Below are 17035 nucleotides of genomic sequence, written 5' to 3' on the forward strand. Positions count from 1 at the left end.
GACGCCGCCAGTTCATGATTTTGTGTGCGGGTCTGATCTCGCTGAAACTGATGCCTTCATTTGAACCGCGGTTCACACGCTCAGCTGCTTTGATGGATTCTTCTGTGTATGTGTCAAAGACAACATCGATGCGCTCACTGCCTTGACCAGCGTGAAGCGCTGCAGCAAGGATGCGGTCAGATAGTTCTTCGAACGTGTCGTTCTCGCCATGCATCTTTTGTATGAGAGCCATCGCATCAATTATTGTTGCACTTCGCTTGTCAACGTTCTCGGCTGGTTCCACAAGACCTTCCATGTGTTTCGCAAGTGCAGCTTTGTTCCTTTTTTTTCATTGACCCTTTCACGCTCAAGCTGAAGTGATGACATGATGTTCAGAGCTTCTCTGAGGATTTCTTGCACTGTTGCCATATCTGTGGCAGGCGCGTTTATAGTCCGGCAGGTAGCCAACTACATCTTCCGTCACCTGAACACGATCTCTAGTCATGATGTTGAAACCAGTCCACGAACTGATTGTCTGGTCGCATGGTTCCAGCATGCGAGTCATAATCCATACGTGATTTCGGCGCTGCGCAAGGGATGTTGCGCCTGCAAGAGTGTCAGAAAGATCTGCAGGCTTGATTGCAGGTGGGCCCTCTCGTTTCCCACCGCTGTATATTGGAACTAAATCGCTGGATGACGGGATAGATCGCTTCTTATCTGCTTTGGATACTGCCGATGGAGGTTGGGGCGGCAAACACGACTGCGACTTCGGTTGGACGATGATACCGTTGACGCGATGCGATGTTCCGCCACCACTCAGCGATTCCTCTAGCCTGTCGATGTTATCGAATGCTAATACAGTCGGGACCGAAGGGTGCACATGTGACGGAAGTGGTACTGTATCTTTCTCCACACTTGCTAATTTGTCTATGCATAGCGCTGTCTCGATTTCTTCCAGAACTGTGTACGAACATCCGTGCCCGAGTCGATTCAATATTCTGATGACCTCTGTATTACCGGTGAGCGTTTTCATGACCCACGGAAGTAGGACATGCTTCGATGTTCTGATGGTACCCCGGTGTACAGCATTGATGATATCTTGAGCCATCGACCATACCAGTGTGTCGGCACGTGCAGAGCTACCCCCACTCCCGCAAATCAAAGTATGCAGAAATACACGAAGAGAATCTGGTATCTTCACGTAATCTGAAGTGAGTCCTGCTGGCTGAGGCGGCCAACGTTCATTGTAATGAGCATCTTTGATCTGGTGTCGCAGTGAAGTAGCTGCACGCACAATGTTACTTTCACCGTCCGTTCGTTCAAATGCTTTCACTTCTGCTTTCAGGTTTACGCACTCTGCAGCAATCTCTCGCTTTGTCAGATTATCGGGCATCAAGTATACACGGTGTTTCACATTGAAGAAGATGAGCGATTCTCCAAACTCTCTTTGTAATGTGCGCTGCAGATTCTTCTTGATGGAGTCACGAACATCAACTGAAAATGTATCTGAAGACAGGATATCTGTTGCAACATCAACTATTGGAACAATCCTCGGGTTCAAGAACAAGTCAGTGCGAATGAAATTGAATATACATCGTATCATTTCTTTTTTCTCGATATTATCTTCAATGTCAGTTTCTACTTGAGGTTTTTGGGGCCGTGTGTAGTTTCTATAGCAGGAGAAGTGGTAGTGAGCCTCAGCTGCAACCATATCTCGTGTAGTCAATGCCAAAACTCTCTCATCATTGCGAGCTGTCGCAGCATCTCTTATTGTCTTATCTGCTCGAAGTTCAACAGCCAAGACAACTGTTTTACGGGTACGACTGCCTTTTATGAATTTTGAAGCACGCTGGCAAAAAATGCATTTATCATCGTAGACCGTTGAAGTTGATCCTGTCTCTTCCCGTGATGATCGCCGTCGCACCGCATCGCCAGTATCAACTGAAGAACTTCTAGCTGCATTGGTCAAAGTAGCTAGGTGGTTTTTGTGAGTGAAGTCTGATCTACAAGCCCTATGGTATAATATTGGAATATTAGGAAGTTCAACTGCGCCTTCTTGGACTAGCTTTAGAATTGGATAAAAGTTTCTAACTGCGGCTGCGTCACACAATGTCTTCCAAGAACTGTTGCCCGCTGCCTTGCTTAGTTCAGAGAGTGGCGACTTCTTGCTGCACAGGATGCACGTTCCGGACTCAGGTTCAATCTTCGCCCGTTTCGCCTCGACACCGGCCATCTCAGCTGAAAGAACAAAAAGACTGACGTTAGATTACTCCGATATCCGAAAAGCTCGCCAGCTTACATAGACATACTCATCCAAGTCAGTGAACATGTTAGATGGCGCCACAATACAACTCTATAATAGAGTTGTATGTGGCGCCATCTAACATGTTCACTTTTAGTTCTTAAGCCACCCACCCCCCCCCCCCCCCCTCAGAAATTAATCAGGTCACCGCAACAAATCTCAGACTGAGATATAGAATATAGAATATAGAATAGACTGACGTCACTTTCGGCACTGGGTTCTGTGGGTTGATTAATCGGCGGGAAATTCCAACTGACATAGTTTCGGTTTGTGGAAAGTGCATGCCTTTTCATATATTTTTTGTGTACACTCGTGGTGGATGATATGTTTTAGTTTTTGAGTTATTTTTATAGACAGATAAACGGTGTAGCACAATGCATAATTTGGAAAATCATACCAGTGTTGTTTCACTAAAAAAAGTACAAGTCTAATAATAAAATATTGAAAAATATATGATTTTTTTTCGATAATTGATTTTTATAATAATTAATCTAAAACAAAATGCTTCATATTATTTTTTATTTAGACGGTACACATCGGACGTATATTTAGTCGTCAACCGCACATCGATAGCTAGTATAGAAGTCCAGATACACGTGCAACAATGTACCCCACCAAATGGGCATTTTCGAGCTGGGTGGTTTCAAAGATGGCGTCCATCCGGGCACTAAGCTACCGTTCTCAGATGTCCATCACACCTTTTCTGACACTTGAGACATTGGTCTAATGGAAAATCATAATGAGAATTACTCCCCCCGCCGGAGCATTCACTTCAAAATATGGCCGGTTGGCTCAAGGACTAAATGCTCGTTATTGTTGAGCTATAAAGCTGGAAAAAGGCAAGAGCCAGTAGATCCGGTAAGACAAAACGTTAAAAGACATGTGTGGAAGTTTGGAGACCAACGCAGTTTCCTGGCATAAATTGCTCATCAAGTGCCCTCTGTTTTATTGATTAGAGAGTCTGGAGAGATGTTTATGAGGGTTGATAAAATGTGTCGAGTTTTAAAAAGTCCTGCATGAAGTGAGAGGTGAAGGTTTTGCAAGAAGAGACTTTGCATTCAATTTACCCGATGACTGAAAGTCGATGATAATTCTCTCGTTTATTATAGAAACTAACTAGCGTATAAGACTCGTCCCTTCGCTTATGGGAATACCAATCTTTGTGTTGTAATTGCAAACAAAACCGTTTGTGTTCTCCGTACTTCTAAATATTTACTCTGTGCACGCGAAGCACAAAGTGGGGTGGAGCAATTGGTTCACGTCTATCCATCCATCCGTCTGCTCACTCACACCAGTTTATGATCGAGCAACAACATATTTAAATTGAATGTTATATTTTGAACACAAATCGGATTATGAAAAGGAAAATGAACCTGCCGTTTTGCAATACGTTGGCTCTGCGTTTGTCCCGATAACGCATGCGTAGAGAGGAGTGAGATAACATTTTTACTCTGCTTGCCTGGCAGTCGATCAAAATTGAAAATCGTTTCAAACAGGAAACTTAGTTTTTAAGGAAGTCGTAAAAGGACACAAACAGCAGGTATGAATAACTTATGTGTAATGTGTTGAATGAGGTTGTGTAATAGAAACTGCATCAACGGCGGTAAACTTCCAGAATTATTTATTTATATGACCTTTACAATCTTTATTTTATTTAACTTGTATTGTATACCTGAGCACGAGAACATAAATCGCCTTCTTACTGCTTCCAAAACGTCCAGTTTTGCAGTATTTGGACATGTTATATAAGGTGGTGTATAAGATTGCATCAACGGTGCTAAACTTTTGGATTTATTTTTATTCGACCTTTAAAATCATTACTTTATTTCAATTGAATTATACACCTAAACACTGTGTGGGGTAACGCGCTTTATGAACTCTCGTCACGCTCTATTTGTAAAGTGTTTCTGAATAACAAAAATGGTACCATTGGAACCGTTGCGTTAAGCTCCAAGTCCTGCTTAAAGTCATTTTCATGATTAAACAGACATGATATTTTACAACCATATGTTTCACAGACTTTTTGGGCCTGCCGCTTCCTCCTCCTTTGTTGAAATTCCTTGGAATGGAATTTATATATTATTTCCGACCTGTTCTGGAGAGGAATTTCCATTTCGTGAACTTTCTTAGACATACAGTGCATTCAGAAAGTATTCAGACCCCTTCACTTTTTTCACATTTTGTTATGTTGCAGCCTTATGCTGAAAGCTTTTAAATTCATTTTTTCCCTCATCAATCTCCATTCAATAACCCGTAATGACAAAGAGAAAACAGGATTTTAGAAAGTTTTGCAAATTTATTAAAAAGAAAAAACTGAAATATCACATTGACATAAGTATTCATACCCTTTGCTATGACACTTGAAATTTTGCTCAGGTACCTCCCATTTCTCTTGATCATCTTTGAGATGTTTCTACACCTTGATTGGAGTCCACCTGTGGTAAATTCAATTGATTGGACATGATTTGGAAAGGCACACTTGTCTATATAAGGTCTCACAGCTGACAATGCATATCAGAGCAAAAACCAAGCATGAGGTCGAAGGAACTGCCTGCAGAGCTCAGAGACAGGATTGTGTCGAGGCACAGATCTGGGGAACCCCACAAAAAAATTTCTGCTGCATTGAAGGTTCCCAAGAGCACAGTGGCCTCCATAATTCTTAAATGGAAGAAGTTTGGAACAACCAGGACTCTTCCTAGAGCTGGTCGCCCAGCCAAACTGAGCAATCGGGGGAGAGGGGCCTTGGTAAGAGAGGTGACCAAGAAACCCGATGGTCACTCTGGCTGAGCTCCAGCTCCAGAGATCCTGTGTGGAGATGGGAGAAACTTCCAGAAGGACAAACATCACTGCAACACTCCAGCGATCTGGGCTTTATGGCAGAGTGGCCAGACGGAAGCCTCTCCTCAGTGAAAGACACGTGAAAGCCCGCTTGGAGTTTGCAGAAAAGCACCTAAAGGACTCTCAGACTGTGAGAAACAAGATTCTGTGGTCTGATGAAACCAGGATTGAACTGTTTGGCTTCCGTCTGGCCACTCTGCCACTCTGCCCAGATCGGTGGAGTGTTGCAGTGATGGTTGTCCTTCTGGAAGTTTCTCCCATCTCCACACAGGATTTCTGGAGCTCAGCCAGTGTGACCATCGGGTTCTTGGTCACCTCTCTTACCAAGGCCCTTGTCCCCCGATTGCTCAGTTTGGCCGGGCTGCCAGCTCGAGGAAGAGTCCTGGTTGTTCCAAACTTCTTCCATTTAGGAATTATGGAGGCCACTGTGCTCTTGTGAACCTTCAATGCGGCAGAATTTTTTTATAGGCTTCCCCAGATCTGTGAATGAATGATCGTTTTAAGGCCATTTCCCCCCGCTAGAGTGGGGGTTAGCCTTGCGGGCCCTGTTTGAGGCAATGTTTTTATGGCCGGATGCCCTTCCTGACGCCAACCCTTGGTCACGCTCTTACGATGCGCAGGGATACGGTGTACCTATTCTAAGCCGGGGTACACACCGTGATCATTCATCCCAGCAAGCTGGTACTCAATTTGCCGACGTCGGAAGGATGACAGGCTGAGTCAACCCCCCTGGTGTTAATTCAGCGATCGACCGGGATTTGAACCCAGGATCCTAGGATCCCAAGCCGGAACCCTAACCGCTAAGCCAACACCAGGCTCTAGAGCTTCCCCAGATCTGTGCCTCGACACAATGCTGTCTCTGAGCTCTACAGGCAGTTCCTTCGACCTCATGGCTTGGTTTTTGCTCTGACATGCATTGTCAGCTGTGAGACCTTATATAGACAGGTGTGTGCCTTTACAAATCATGTCCAATCAATTGAATTTACCACAGGTGGACTCAAATCAAGGTATATAAACGTCTCAAAGATGATCAAGAGAAATGGGAGGCACCTGAGCTAAATTTCAAGTGTCATAGCATGCTTCAGATATTAAATCTTTCCTCTTCTCCAATGGCTTGATCTCTGATCATCAACTTGGTTTCAGACCTGGTCACTCTACTCTGGACATGCTGCTTCTGCTTTCTCAACAATGGATGGAGGTCCTCAACGCCAAACAGGAAATTAGAGCTGTCTCCCTTGACATTTCACGTGCCTTCGATACGGTCTGGCACCCTGCTCTGCTCACCAAACTCTCCTCCTTTGGTATCCATGGAAATCTCCACGCATGGCTGGCGGACTTCCTCTCTGGTCGTAGTCAACGTGTGGCCCTGAATGGGTTTCTCTCATCTCCTCTTCCTGTTCAGGCTGGAGTTCCCCAAGGTAGTGTTCTGGGCCCTGTGCTTTTTCTGGTCTTCATCAATGATCTCTCTGACTCTCTTGAAAATCCTCTCTATCTCTTTGCTGATGACTCTACTCTCTGTCGCTCCATTCCTCATCCCTCAGATCGGCAGTCTGCAGCCTCCTCACTCTCTGCAGACCTGGACAAAATCACAGACTGGGCAAACAAATGGAACATGTCTTTCAATCCTGATAAATCTCACACTCTTACGATGTCTCTCCGAAAAGACCGACTGGACAACCCTCCCATCCACTTTCTGAATAATCCTCTCCAAGAAGTTCTGTCACTCAAGCTTTTGGGTCTCACTATTTGCCATGATCTTTCCTGGGAAAACCACATTTCAAATCTGGCCTCCAAAGCCAGTCGCCGACTGGGCATCGTCCGTCGTGCGAAGTCCTTCCTTGGCACACCTGAGCTCCTCACCACATACAAGGCTTTCATCCGCAGCTCTATGGAATACTGCTCTCCCCTCTGGTCTGGTGCTCCTGCCTCACCTAGCTCGTCTTCACGCTGTTGAAACCAAAGCGTTCAGAATCATTGGAATCTCCCGCGATGAAGCTAACTCCAAGGGCCTTTCACTCACTCACCGCAGGCAGGTTGGTGGTCTTTCCGTCTTCTACCGACTCCTCTCTGGCCTTGCCCCCCCAGCTCTCTCTGGGCTCTGTCCCCCAAATATTCCTACAGGTCGCACAAGATCTGCCTGCAACCCTCTTATGGTTAAACTGCCAAAATCAAGACTTTCTGCTCACCTTCACTCCTTCATGCCTCTTTTCTCCCGCCTCTGGAACAAACTCCCTCACTCTCTTCAATCCCACTCCACCCTCCAGGTCTTTAAAACAGCTGTTCACCACCATCTCTTATCCTCCCCCATCCAAAACCTTGATCTTTTCTACCCCCACTAATTTCGGTCCCCTTGTGTTTTATACCTCTCCCCCCCCCCCCCCCCTTCCCATGCCTCCTCCCCCCCAAGCCCTCTCCCTCGCACACTTCTCCCTGCTCTCAAATGTTGTGGTTGTGTGCTTCCCCTTCTCTCCCCATCTTGTCTTCCACTCCCTCTTTTTGTATATTTTGTTTGTCTGGTTGATTTGTTTGTGAAATAAATGTTAGCTCTTTCACGAGCCTTGATTCAGTATACAAAAAAAAAATGGTCTGAATACTTATGTCAATGTGATATTTCAGTTTTTTCTTTTCAATAAATTTGCAAAACTTTCTAAAATCCTGTTTTCTCTTTGTCATTATGGGGTATTGAGTGTAGATTGATGAGGGAAAAGATGAATTTAAACGATTTCAGCAAAATGCTGCAACATTACAAAATGTGAAAAAAGTGAAGGGGTCTGAATACTTTCTGAATGCACCGTATCTTAACTGTAAAGGAAAAAAAATATCGCTTTCTGTATGAATATTTTATTTAATCCCTCTTGCTTGCAAATAATAAACTTATTTTGTATACTTGTGAAACCAGACCATTTTATTTGATGCTCTACCCAATTGAGAAGGGGATGAGCAAACTATTAATAGCGCACGGCCTTGCAAAATCTACTCCATATATACTGTTATCAAACATCTTTCATATCAACCTTTTAAAAATCGAGTGTGGCCATTGACAATTAATTTCTTTTCAAGCAATTATATTTTCTTCTTTTTTTTGTCTTTTGACAAGTACATTTTGACTTTTGACAAAGAAGCTTTGGGCCTGTCTTGCAGTCACGGCACAACACGGAAGATTTCTCTCTCTTCACGTTGGATGATGTTGATGCTGCCTTCGACAAAATCCAGCAGCTGAAGTACAACCAAATTGTTTCCTTAAAAGGTACGATGCTACTGTTTCCTTAAAATGTACAGGTGTGTTAACGCTGTAATAGTCTTTCATGGTCAAATTTTCTTACATGTGCAAGGGCTTGCCGTTTTTTTATTACACACTTTTATTTAACTTCATCTGAACTTTGTTTGTTTGTTCAGTTTCAAATCTTTGAGCCGTTCGTTTTATAGGTCCTATACACCCTAGAGAGCTGAAATTTGGCCCACAGTACTCTTTTCTGGTACATTTCCATCTATCAAAGTTTAATACAACCAAGTAAAAGAAGAAAAAAAAGATTTAAAACTTTAATGAAATAAATAAAAGTGTGTAGCCCTAAAACATGTTTTTTCATTTACTTGTGTTCAATGGCTATAATGCTTACCCCACCTTCCTTGGGCCCCAAAATGAATGCGTCATCCTTTTGCAGGGAAAGGTCACGGCTTATCTTTGACTCCTCTGCCTGCCGGGCACATGATCGGTGGTACTGTATGGAAGATTGTTAAGGATGGTGAGGAAGAGATAATATATGCGGTGGATTATAATCATAAGCGAGAAATGTGAGTATGCTGGCTGTTTATCTGTACTGCTTTGTATACATCTTGAACATGTTGAACAACCAAATGTGCATTGGAAGGCTCATGATATGGCTCATGCGTGTTGGTTTTGTGCTTTCACAGCCACTTGAATGGTTGTGTGTTAGAGTCGGTAACGCGGCCTTCTCTACTCATCACCGACTCCTTAAACGCACTGTACATGCAGGCTCGAAGAAAACAACGGGACGAACAACTGCTCAGTGAGTTGTTCTTGCTCCTGCAACAGTTTGGTGTTTTTACTGTGCGAAGAATGCGAAAAGCTGGGTTAAGAAATTGGTGCACTTTGTCTGTCTTTCTGTCTGTCTGTCTCTACAGACATCGGTTTATGATCGAGGAACAAGTTAATTTGAATTGAATTTTATATTGTGAACACTAATCTGTAGTCTAGCAGTACTTTGGTTCTGAATTTGACAAATTGTATGGAATTTCGTCGCAGTCACCTATGCACAGAGAGGAGGGAGTTAATTTTTAGTTTGTCTGCCTGTCCTCCATTGAAACAAAAGATAACATCATTCCAAAGAGGAAACTTACTGTTTTAGGGTCGTCATAAAGGACACAAACAACAGGCATGAAGAACGAATTTAACATGGTAAATAAAGTGGTATTAAAGCCGAGGCATCAAAGCGGGTACACTGCTGAAAACACTTTGTTTTTTTCTGTAACTTTTAAAATCTATTTTATTTCAATTGAATATTATATTTGAAACACTGGAGAACACAAATCGCCTTTTGGCACTTTGAAAACCCTTCCGTTTAGCAGTACGTAGACAAAATATTATGGCATTTTACATCATCAGGACCAATCAAATTTGCCGCTCATGCTCTCTGCATTGGGGAATAGTGAGATTGAGATAAAATGGTGGCTTGTAGGAAATATAGATCGTGCTCGTAAACGCAAAGCAAGTGTTTAAAAGACCCTTCCCAAGTCCTTTTTCTCAAGACTGTGCGGGTGAAGGTGTTCTATGAACTCTCTAGTTTAATCGGTTTTTCTTTTGATGCATTGTTACATAGAGATTCCAACTACAGTAAATTGATGTTACCAATAAAAGCCGGCACCTGTTGTTCTCTCAGAATATTGTTGCAACAGTCATGTGAAACAATTAATTTATTCCCCTAATGGCTTAAAAAAAGTTTGTTGATTTTTCTCACAGGCCCTATTAGCAAATATAACACTCTGTAGGTTCCATTTTATTTTCCCCGTAAGACTAGTCCATACACCTGTCCACACCTAATGCTTTGTCATGCCAGCCAGCACTCAAAAGCAAAGGACTTGCTCTGAAACGGTCACTTGACTTTCACCGCTAAACCTTTATAAACGTTTATTCACTCAAATCAACTGGCAACCTCTGAATATTTACGTGCTTTGTCATTTGGAACATCATTCAGACCCTCAACCACCACACTATGTAATAGATGTGAAACAAACCTTACTACTAATACCATTTCTCATGTGGATAAAATAAACAGCATGTTGATCGAGGTATGCTAACCGCCGTGGGAAGCAAGGATAACCTGACGTTTCGGGTGTTAACCTTTCGTCAGAGCAAAAGAGATATAGCAAGATTTATAGAGATATAGACAGAGATATGGGCGAGGGTTGATATATAGTCGAAGTGAGTCAGTCAGGGGCGGATCCAGGGGAGGTTCACGGGTGCATGTGAACTCCCCGCACCCTCTTCCTTCCCCAATCCCCACCTCACCCTCCCTCTGCCGCTATCATATTTACTTTCACCATCTGCAATGGATGGGGGTAATGTTTTCAACCTGTCAGTTTGTTTGTGTGCAGGATATCTCAAAAGGTTATTGATGGATTTTGAATTTAATCTGTTGGAGGGGTTGTGTGTATGCCAAAGAAGAATTGATTCGATTTTCGTGAAGATCCAAATCCAGATACTAGAGTATTTAAGTGATTCTTCACTATGGAGTGCGATCTGGCAAAAACGATACGTCGCATGATATTTCAAAGAGTTATGGACGGATTTGGTCGAAACTTGGTGGAGAAGTTGTGTATGTGACGAGGACAAAGTGATTCAATTTTGGTGAAGATCCGAATCCAGATCCAGATGCGAGAATTAAATTTTTTTAAAGTGATTATTCAAAATTGATAAATGGGGCCAAAAATGAGATATATCATGATATTTCAAAAAGTTGTGGATGACATGACAAAATTTGGTGAATGAGTTGGTTAAGTGACAAGAACAAGCAGATTAGCTTTTGGTTTAGGTAGGAATCCAGAGCTGGTCTATCAATGGGATACAAATCTGGATTCGGCCTATCAGACTCAAAGACGTGCATTCATTTGCAACGCTTTCTTGTGCTTTCTTGTTGGTGTTTTTGTCCAAAGAGGTAGCTCATGGCATGCAATATGCAAAGACGTGCATATTGCATGCCATGAGCTACCTCTTTGGACAAAAACACCAACAAGAAAGCAAATGAGCCACATGCTCCAGTTTCAATTTGTACGCAACTTTCAGAGTCCCAGCTGTCATCTTTTCTGGCCCTGGAAACTGAGCCACCCCCGGTGCCATCATGCGACTCTACATCTGGTGCCGGTCTCCAATGATGCTTCTACCGCTGTTGGGTCCGGCCAATGACTTAGAACCTGCTCGAAGAACTACAGACCCGCTTAACTGAGCACACGAGACGGAACACACAGACACTGCACCTCATCCCATCTGTGATCTGCTCATTTGGGACAGTAGACACAGAAGTCATGAGTGAACTGGTGGATCTCTACCAATATGACCTGCCATCACCAATAACAGGTGATACAGAGGTGCGCAGCTGGCAGATAATGAGGTCCCAACCACAGCAGCACAAACACTCAAACAGACAAATCATTCTTCCCCAACATCCACTGCCTGATGCGCCTCTTCTGCACGATGCCCGTAACGTCATGGAAGTGCGAGCGGTCTATTAGCGGAATGAGACTTATTAAGACTCAAATCAGGCCAACAATGCGTGAAGATAGGATGAATGGCCTGAGAAAAAAAAAATGGACTTCTTCAAGCGCACATTCATTATGGTGTGGACTTAGATATGAATGTCATCATTGATGACTTTACATTGCGAAATCCAAGGAGAATGGAGTTTCTGGACATCCTTTCTGCGAGTCAGCTACAAGAGATAATCGTGTACAAATAGGAAACCGTCACTTCACTCAGTAGGTCGGGCAATACCATTGAGCAATGGCAATGTGAACATTTAAGGGCAATACCAAATGTAAAAACCTTTTTTTTTTTTTTTTTTTTTTTTGTATATAAGATCGAGGCTCGTGAAAGAGCGAACATTAATCACACAGAAAGACAAACAGACACATAAAAAAAATAACATCGGGAGCGGTAGACAAGATGGGGAGAGAGGGGGAAGGACACAAACACAACATTTGAGAGCAGGGACCGAGAGACATGGAGACATCGAGAGATCTGTGGGAGGGAGAGGGCTTTGGGGGGAGGCATGGGAAGGGGGGGGGGGGGGTGGGAGAGGTATAAAACATATGGACACTGCAAGGACTGCCAGGAAAGAAGTTGGAATTTCAAAGTGGATCTGGGGTGAATTAGCGGGGGTAGAAAAGATCAAGGTTTTGGATGGGGGAAGATAAGAGATGGTGGTGAACAGCTGTTTTAAAGACCTGGAGGGAGGAGTGGGATTGAAGGGAGTGTGGGAGTTTGTTCCAGAGGCGGGTGAAAAGAGGAATGAAATAGTGAAGGTGAGCAGAGAGCCTAGATTTCAGCAGTTTAACCTTCAGAGGGTTGCTGGCAGATCTTGTGCGACCTGTAGGAATATTTGGGGGACAAAGCACAGAGAGAGCTGGGGGAGCAAGGCCGGAGAGGAGTCGGTAGAAGACAGAAAGACCACCTACCTGCCTGCGGTGAGTGAGTGAAAGGCCCTCAGAGATAGCTTCATCGCGGGAGATTCCAATGATTCTGAAAGCTTTGGATTCAACAGCGTGAAGCCGAGCCAGGTGTGAGGCAGGAGCACCAGCCCATAGGGGAGAACAGTATTCCATTGAGCTGCGGATGAAAGCCTTGCATGTGGTGAGGAGCTCAGGTGTGCCTAGGAAGGACTTCGCACGACGGAGGATGCCCAGTCGGCGACTGGCTTTGGAGGCCAGCTTGGAAATGTGGTTTTCCCAAGAAAGATCATGGCAGATAGTGAGACCCAAAAGCTTGAGCGACAGAACTTCTTGGAGAGGATTGTTGAGAAAGTAGATGGGAGGGTTGTCCAGTCGATCTTTTCGGAGAGACATAGTAAGAGTGTGAGATTTGTCAGGATTGAAAGACATGTTCCACTTGTTTGACCAGTCTGTGATTTTGTCCAGGTCTTCAGAGAGTGAGGAGGCTGCAGACTGCCGATCTGAGGGAAGAGGAATGGAGCGGCAGAGAGTGGAGTCATCAGCAAAGAGATAGAGAGTATTTTCCAGAGAGTCGGAGAGATCATTGATAAAGACCAGAAAAAGCACAGGGCCCAGCACACTGCCTTGGGGAACTCCAGCCTGAACAGGAAGGGGGGATGAGAGAAATCCATTCAGGGCCACACGTTGACTACGACCAGAGAGGAAGTCCGCAAGCCATGCATGGAGATTTCCATGGATACCATAGGAAGAGAGTTTGGTGAGCAGAGCTGGGTGCCAGACCGTATCGAAGGCACGTGATATGTCAAGGGAGACAGCTCTGATTTCCTGTTTGGCATTGAGGACCTCCATCCATTGTTGAGACAGCAGAAGCAGCATGTCCAGAGTAGAGTGACCTGGTCTGCAACCAAATTGATGATCAGAGATCAAGCCATTGGAGAAGAGGAAAGATTTCATATCCGAAGCAATGATGGATTCCATGACTTTGCTGATAATTGGGAGCAGGCTGATTGGTCTGTAGTTGCAAGGATCTGTTTTTGCACCTTTTTTGTGTAAAGCGGTAATGTTTGCTGATTTCCAGGATGCTGGCAGATGACCTTGAGCAAAAGATAGGGTGAAAAGAACAGAGAGAGGGTGAGATAGAGCGGCAGAGCAGGATTTTAGGTCCCGTGGGCTGATGCCGTCTGGTCCAGTTGCAGAATCAGAGTCGAGGTTTGACAAAAACTCCTCCACATTGTCAGGAGAGAAGGACACAGAGTCCAGGAGCAGTTGGGTTCGACTGGGAAAGGTGGGAACAGAGAGAGATGGGTTTGGGACTAAGGATTTTGAGGCAAACACAGAGTTGAGGCATTCGGCTTTGTCACGTGCGATGTCAACTGTGTGGCCATTTGAGGTAAGGGAGGGGATGGAGGGGGAACAAACACCAGAAACGGATTTGACCAGACGCCACCAGGATTTGGAGGAAGGAGACAGGTTTGAGAGTTCATTCTTGAGTGAGGAGAGATAGTGCTTCCTGGCACTCCTGAGGGTAGACACACACTTGTTCCGAGCTTGGTGGAAGGAACTGAGATTGCCTTCAGTTGGATTAGCCTTCCAAGAGGCAAAGGCAAGTTGTTTCAGGGCAACTGCCTCACCACAAGATTCAGTGTACCATGGACGGGAGGAAGGGTAAGACAACTGAAGGCGAGATGGGATAAATCTGTGCATGAGAGAGATCAGTTTGCTTTGTAAGAATTCCCAGGAAGAATTGATGTCAGAGGCAGTGGAGATGGGAGACCAATCCAGACGATTGATGGCTGCTTGAAGACCGTCCCAGTCGGCCTGAGTGAAATGCCAGACTCGTCGACGCTGAGGAGGCTCTCTGAGAATGGCCAGAGAGATGTCCACTTTGACAAGCACATGATCAGAAGAACCGATTGGAGCATAGGAAGAGCAGCAGACATTAGCAGGGAAGTTTGTCATAACCAAGTCGAGAAGAGAAGATACTCCATTGGCTGAGATCCGGGTCGGGAAATTGACAGATTGTGTCAATCCCAGTGAGTCACAGAAGTCCTTTGCTGAGGTGCCATGACTGGTGAGAGAGGAACCCACACCCAACCAGGTGGCATGATGACAGTTGAAGTCACCACATATGAGGAAGAGAGAGTTGGGATGAGTGGATAGAAGTTGGTCCATGTTGTCAGACAGTGAAATGTAGATGGAGTCATCACTGTTTGGGGGACGGTACAGAACACATATGAACAAAAGGTGGGAGCGGAGAGGAAGCCGTAGCCAGAGGTACTCCTGGGGGGGTGAGGAGGAGAGAGGGCAGTGCAAGGAGAGTGAGGAAGAGAGTTTTTGATAAAGATAGCCACCCCACCACCAGGCCGAGGCTCAGGTTTATCATACCGGAGGAGGGAGTAACCAGGAAGAGATATTAAGGAATCAGAGACATCTTGAAGGAGGAAAGTCTCTGTTAAGCAGATCAAGTCTGGATTGTCAGAAGCAACCTGTATGGAGAGATCAGTCAGGTTTGAGCGAAGGCCCCGGATGTTTGAGGTCCATACCGTTAATGAAGAGAGAGGGGGAGCATCGGGTACAGGACAGGGGAGGGGAGGAGTAGGGTAAGATGAAGGATGAGAGGGGGAGGTAGGGAGAGCAGTTGATAGTGTGTCAGAGATTGCAGAAGAGTTCCAAGAAAGGGAAGGATGAGGAGGATGAAAGGTTTGATGGTGAAGGGATGAGGCACAGTGAGGGGTTGTTTGAGGGGGGGCAGAGGAAAGTAGAAGGTTGGGGGGGGGGGTGGAGGTATGAGATAGAAGGGAGACGAAGTGGGGAGGAGGCAGCTTTGAGGAGGAGGGGGGAGGAGGGAGATTGGAGAGGAACGGTATGGGGGGAGATTTGAATGGGAGGGGTTGTGGGGGAGTTTTGAAGGGGAGGAGTGAGGGGGGAGTTTAGGAGGGGAGGGGCAAGGGGGGAGTTTAGGAGGGAAGGGGCAAGGGGGAAGTTTAGAAGTGGAGGGGCAAGGGGGGAGTTTAGGAGTGTAGGGGCAAGGGGGGGGGATTTGGAGGGGAGGGGCAAGGGGGGAATTTAGGAGGGGAGGGGCAAGGGGGGAGTTCAGGAGTGGAGGGGCAAGGGGGGGGATTTGGAGGGGAAGGGCAAGGGGGAGTTTAGGAGGGGAGGGGCAAGGGGGGGAGTTTAAGAGTGGAGGGGAAAGGGGGGAGTTTAGGAGTGTAGGTGCAAGGGGGGGGATTTGGATGGGAGGGGCAATAGGGGAGTTTAGAAAGTGGATGATTAATGAAAGACGAACATTGATAACAAATTGGGTTTGTTGTGATTTTCAAGTTAGCAATCCGATTCAGAACGATGGAGGAGGGATGGAATGAATGTGAATTTAGACCATGTAGTGAGGGAGACGTATAAGATATTGAATTTCTTTTTTTTGAAGTGGAATGAGTTGGAGAGGAAATTGAGAAAAGCCTTTTAAATAGGAAGAAAAACAGCGTGTTGTAATATACCACTGAATAAAACACTGAAGGGGAAAGGTTAAACATATTTAAATAATATTTAAACAGAACCGTGAACAATCTTATATGCACAAAATACCAACGGGGGGAGAGCCGAGAGGGACCACCACGAGTCACGTGAACAGGGCAAATGGTGGATGGCAAGGATATAATGGGGGCGGGGCGAACAGCACACCTGGACAGAAAATACAGGATGAGACAACAGTACACGTGGAGAAAGGAAAATAAATGTTTTTTTTTATTTTTTGTTTTTTTTGGGGGGGGGTGGGGGGGGGGTGGGGATTTAAAACGTTAGACAGAGTATTATGTTCGGGGTAGAGGGGAAAAAACTAAGAGCCAAGCAAAACACGCTTAAGTTAACAAACACCGACGGGGTACAACTACAAGGCCGCACATGAGGAGCAGAACACAATTAATTAATTACGAGTTACAGGAAATTCAAACCAAAACTAACTATAATCAAACAATAACGCATGGACGATAAAATAATGAGTTGAAATTTGACAATCTACCTGGGGAAATGGGGGAGAAACACGTGGTCGAAGAACGAACGAACGAATAAGAATGAATAAACGAATGAGAACAGAGAAGGAAATGTTTTTTTGTTTGTTTTTTTTGAGTTGAGATTTACATAAGGAAGTAGGCTATGGGGTGAAAAGACTGGGAAAACAGAGAACGAAAGTTATTGGATCACAAACGACGGACCGCTGAGAGAAAAACAAAGCTTCAA

At 44.9% G+C, this 17035-nt stretch overlaps 1 protein-coding gene across 4 annotated transcripts in view; it reads left to right on the forward strand.

The window, feature by feature from the left end:
• The window catches only part of CPSF2 (cleavage and polyadenylation specific factor 2), a gene marked incomplete at its 3' end in the record, with an annotated part of 109573 nt that overhangs the window by 18958 nt on the left and 73580 nt on the right, over positions 1–17035 (forward strand). For all 4 annotated transcript variants that reach the window (XM_078786838.1, XM_078786837.1, XM_078786836.1 and 1 more), the window contains 3 exon segments: positions 8261–8366; positions 8782–8911; positions 9032–9147. In XM_078786838.1, the coding sequence (XP_078642964.1) occupies positions 8261–8366; positions 8782–8911; positions 9032–9147 (352 nt within the window).

Source organism: Myxine glutinosa, chromosome 11, assembly GCF_964187855.1.
Source record: "Myxine glutinosa chromosome 11, kmMyxGlut1.1, whole genome shotgun sequence".
In the NCBI taxonomy this organism is placed as follows: Eukaryota; Metazoa; Chordata; class Myxini; order Myxiniformes; family Myxinidae; genus Myxine; species Myxine glutinosa.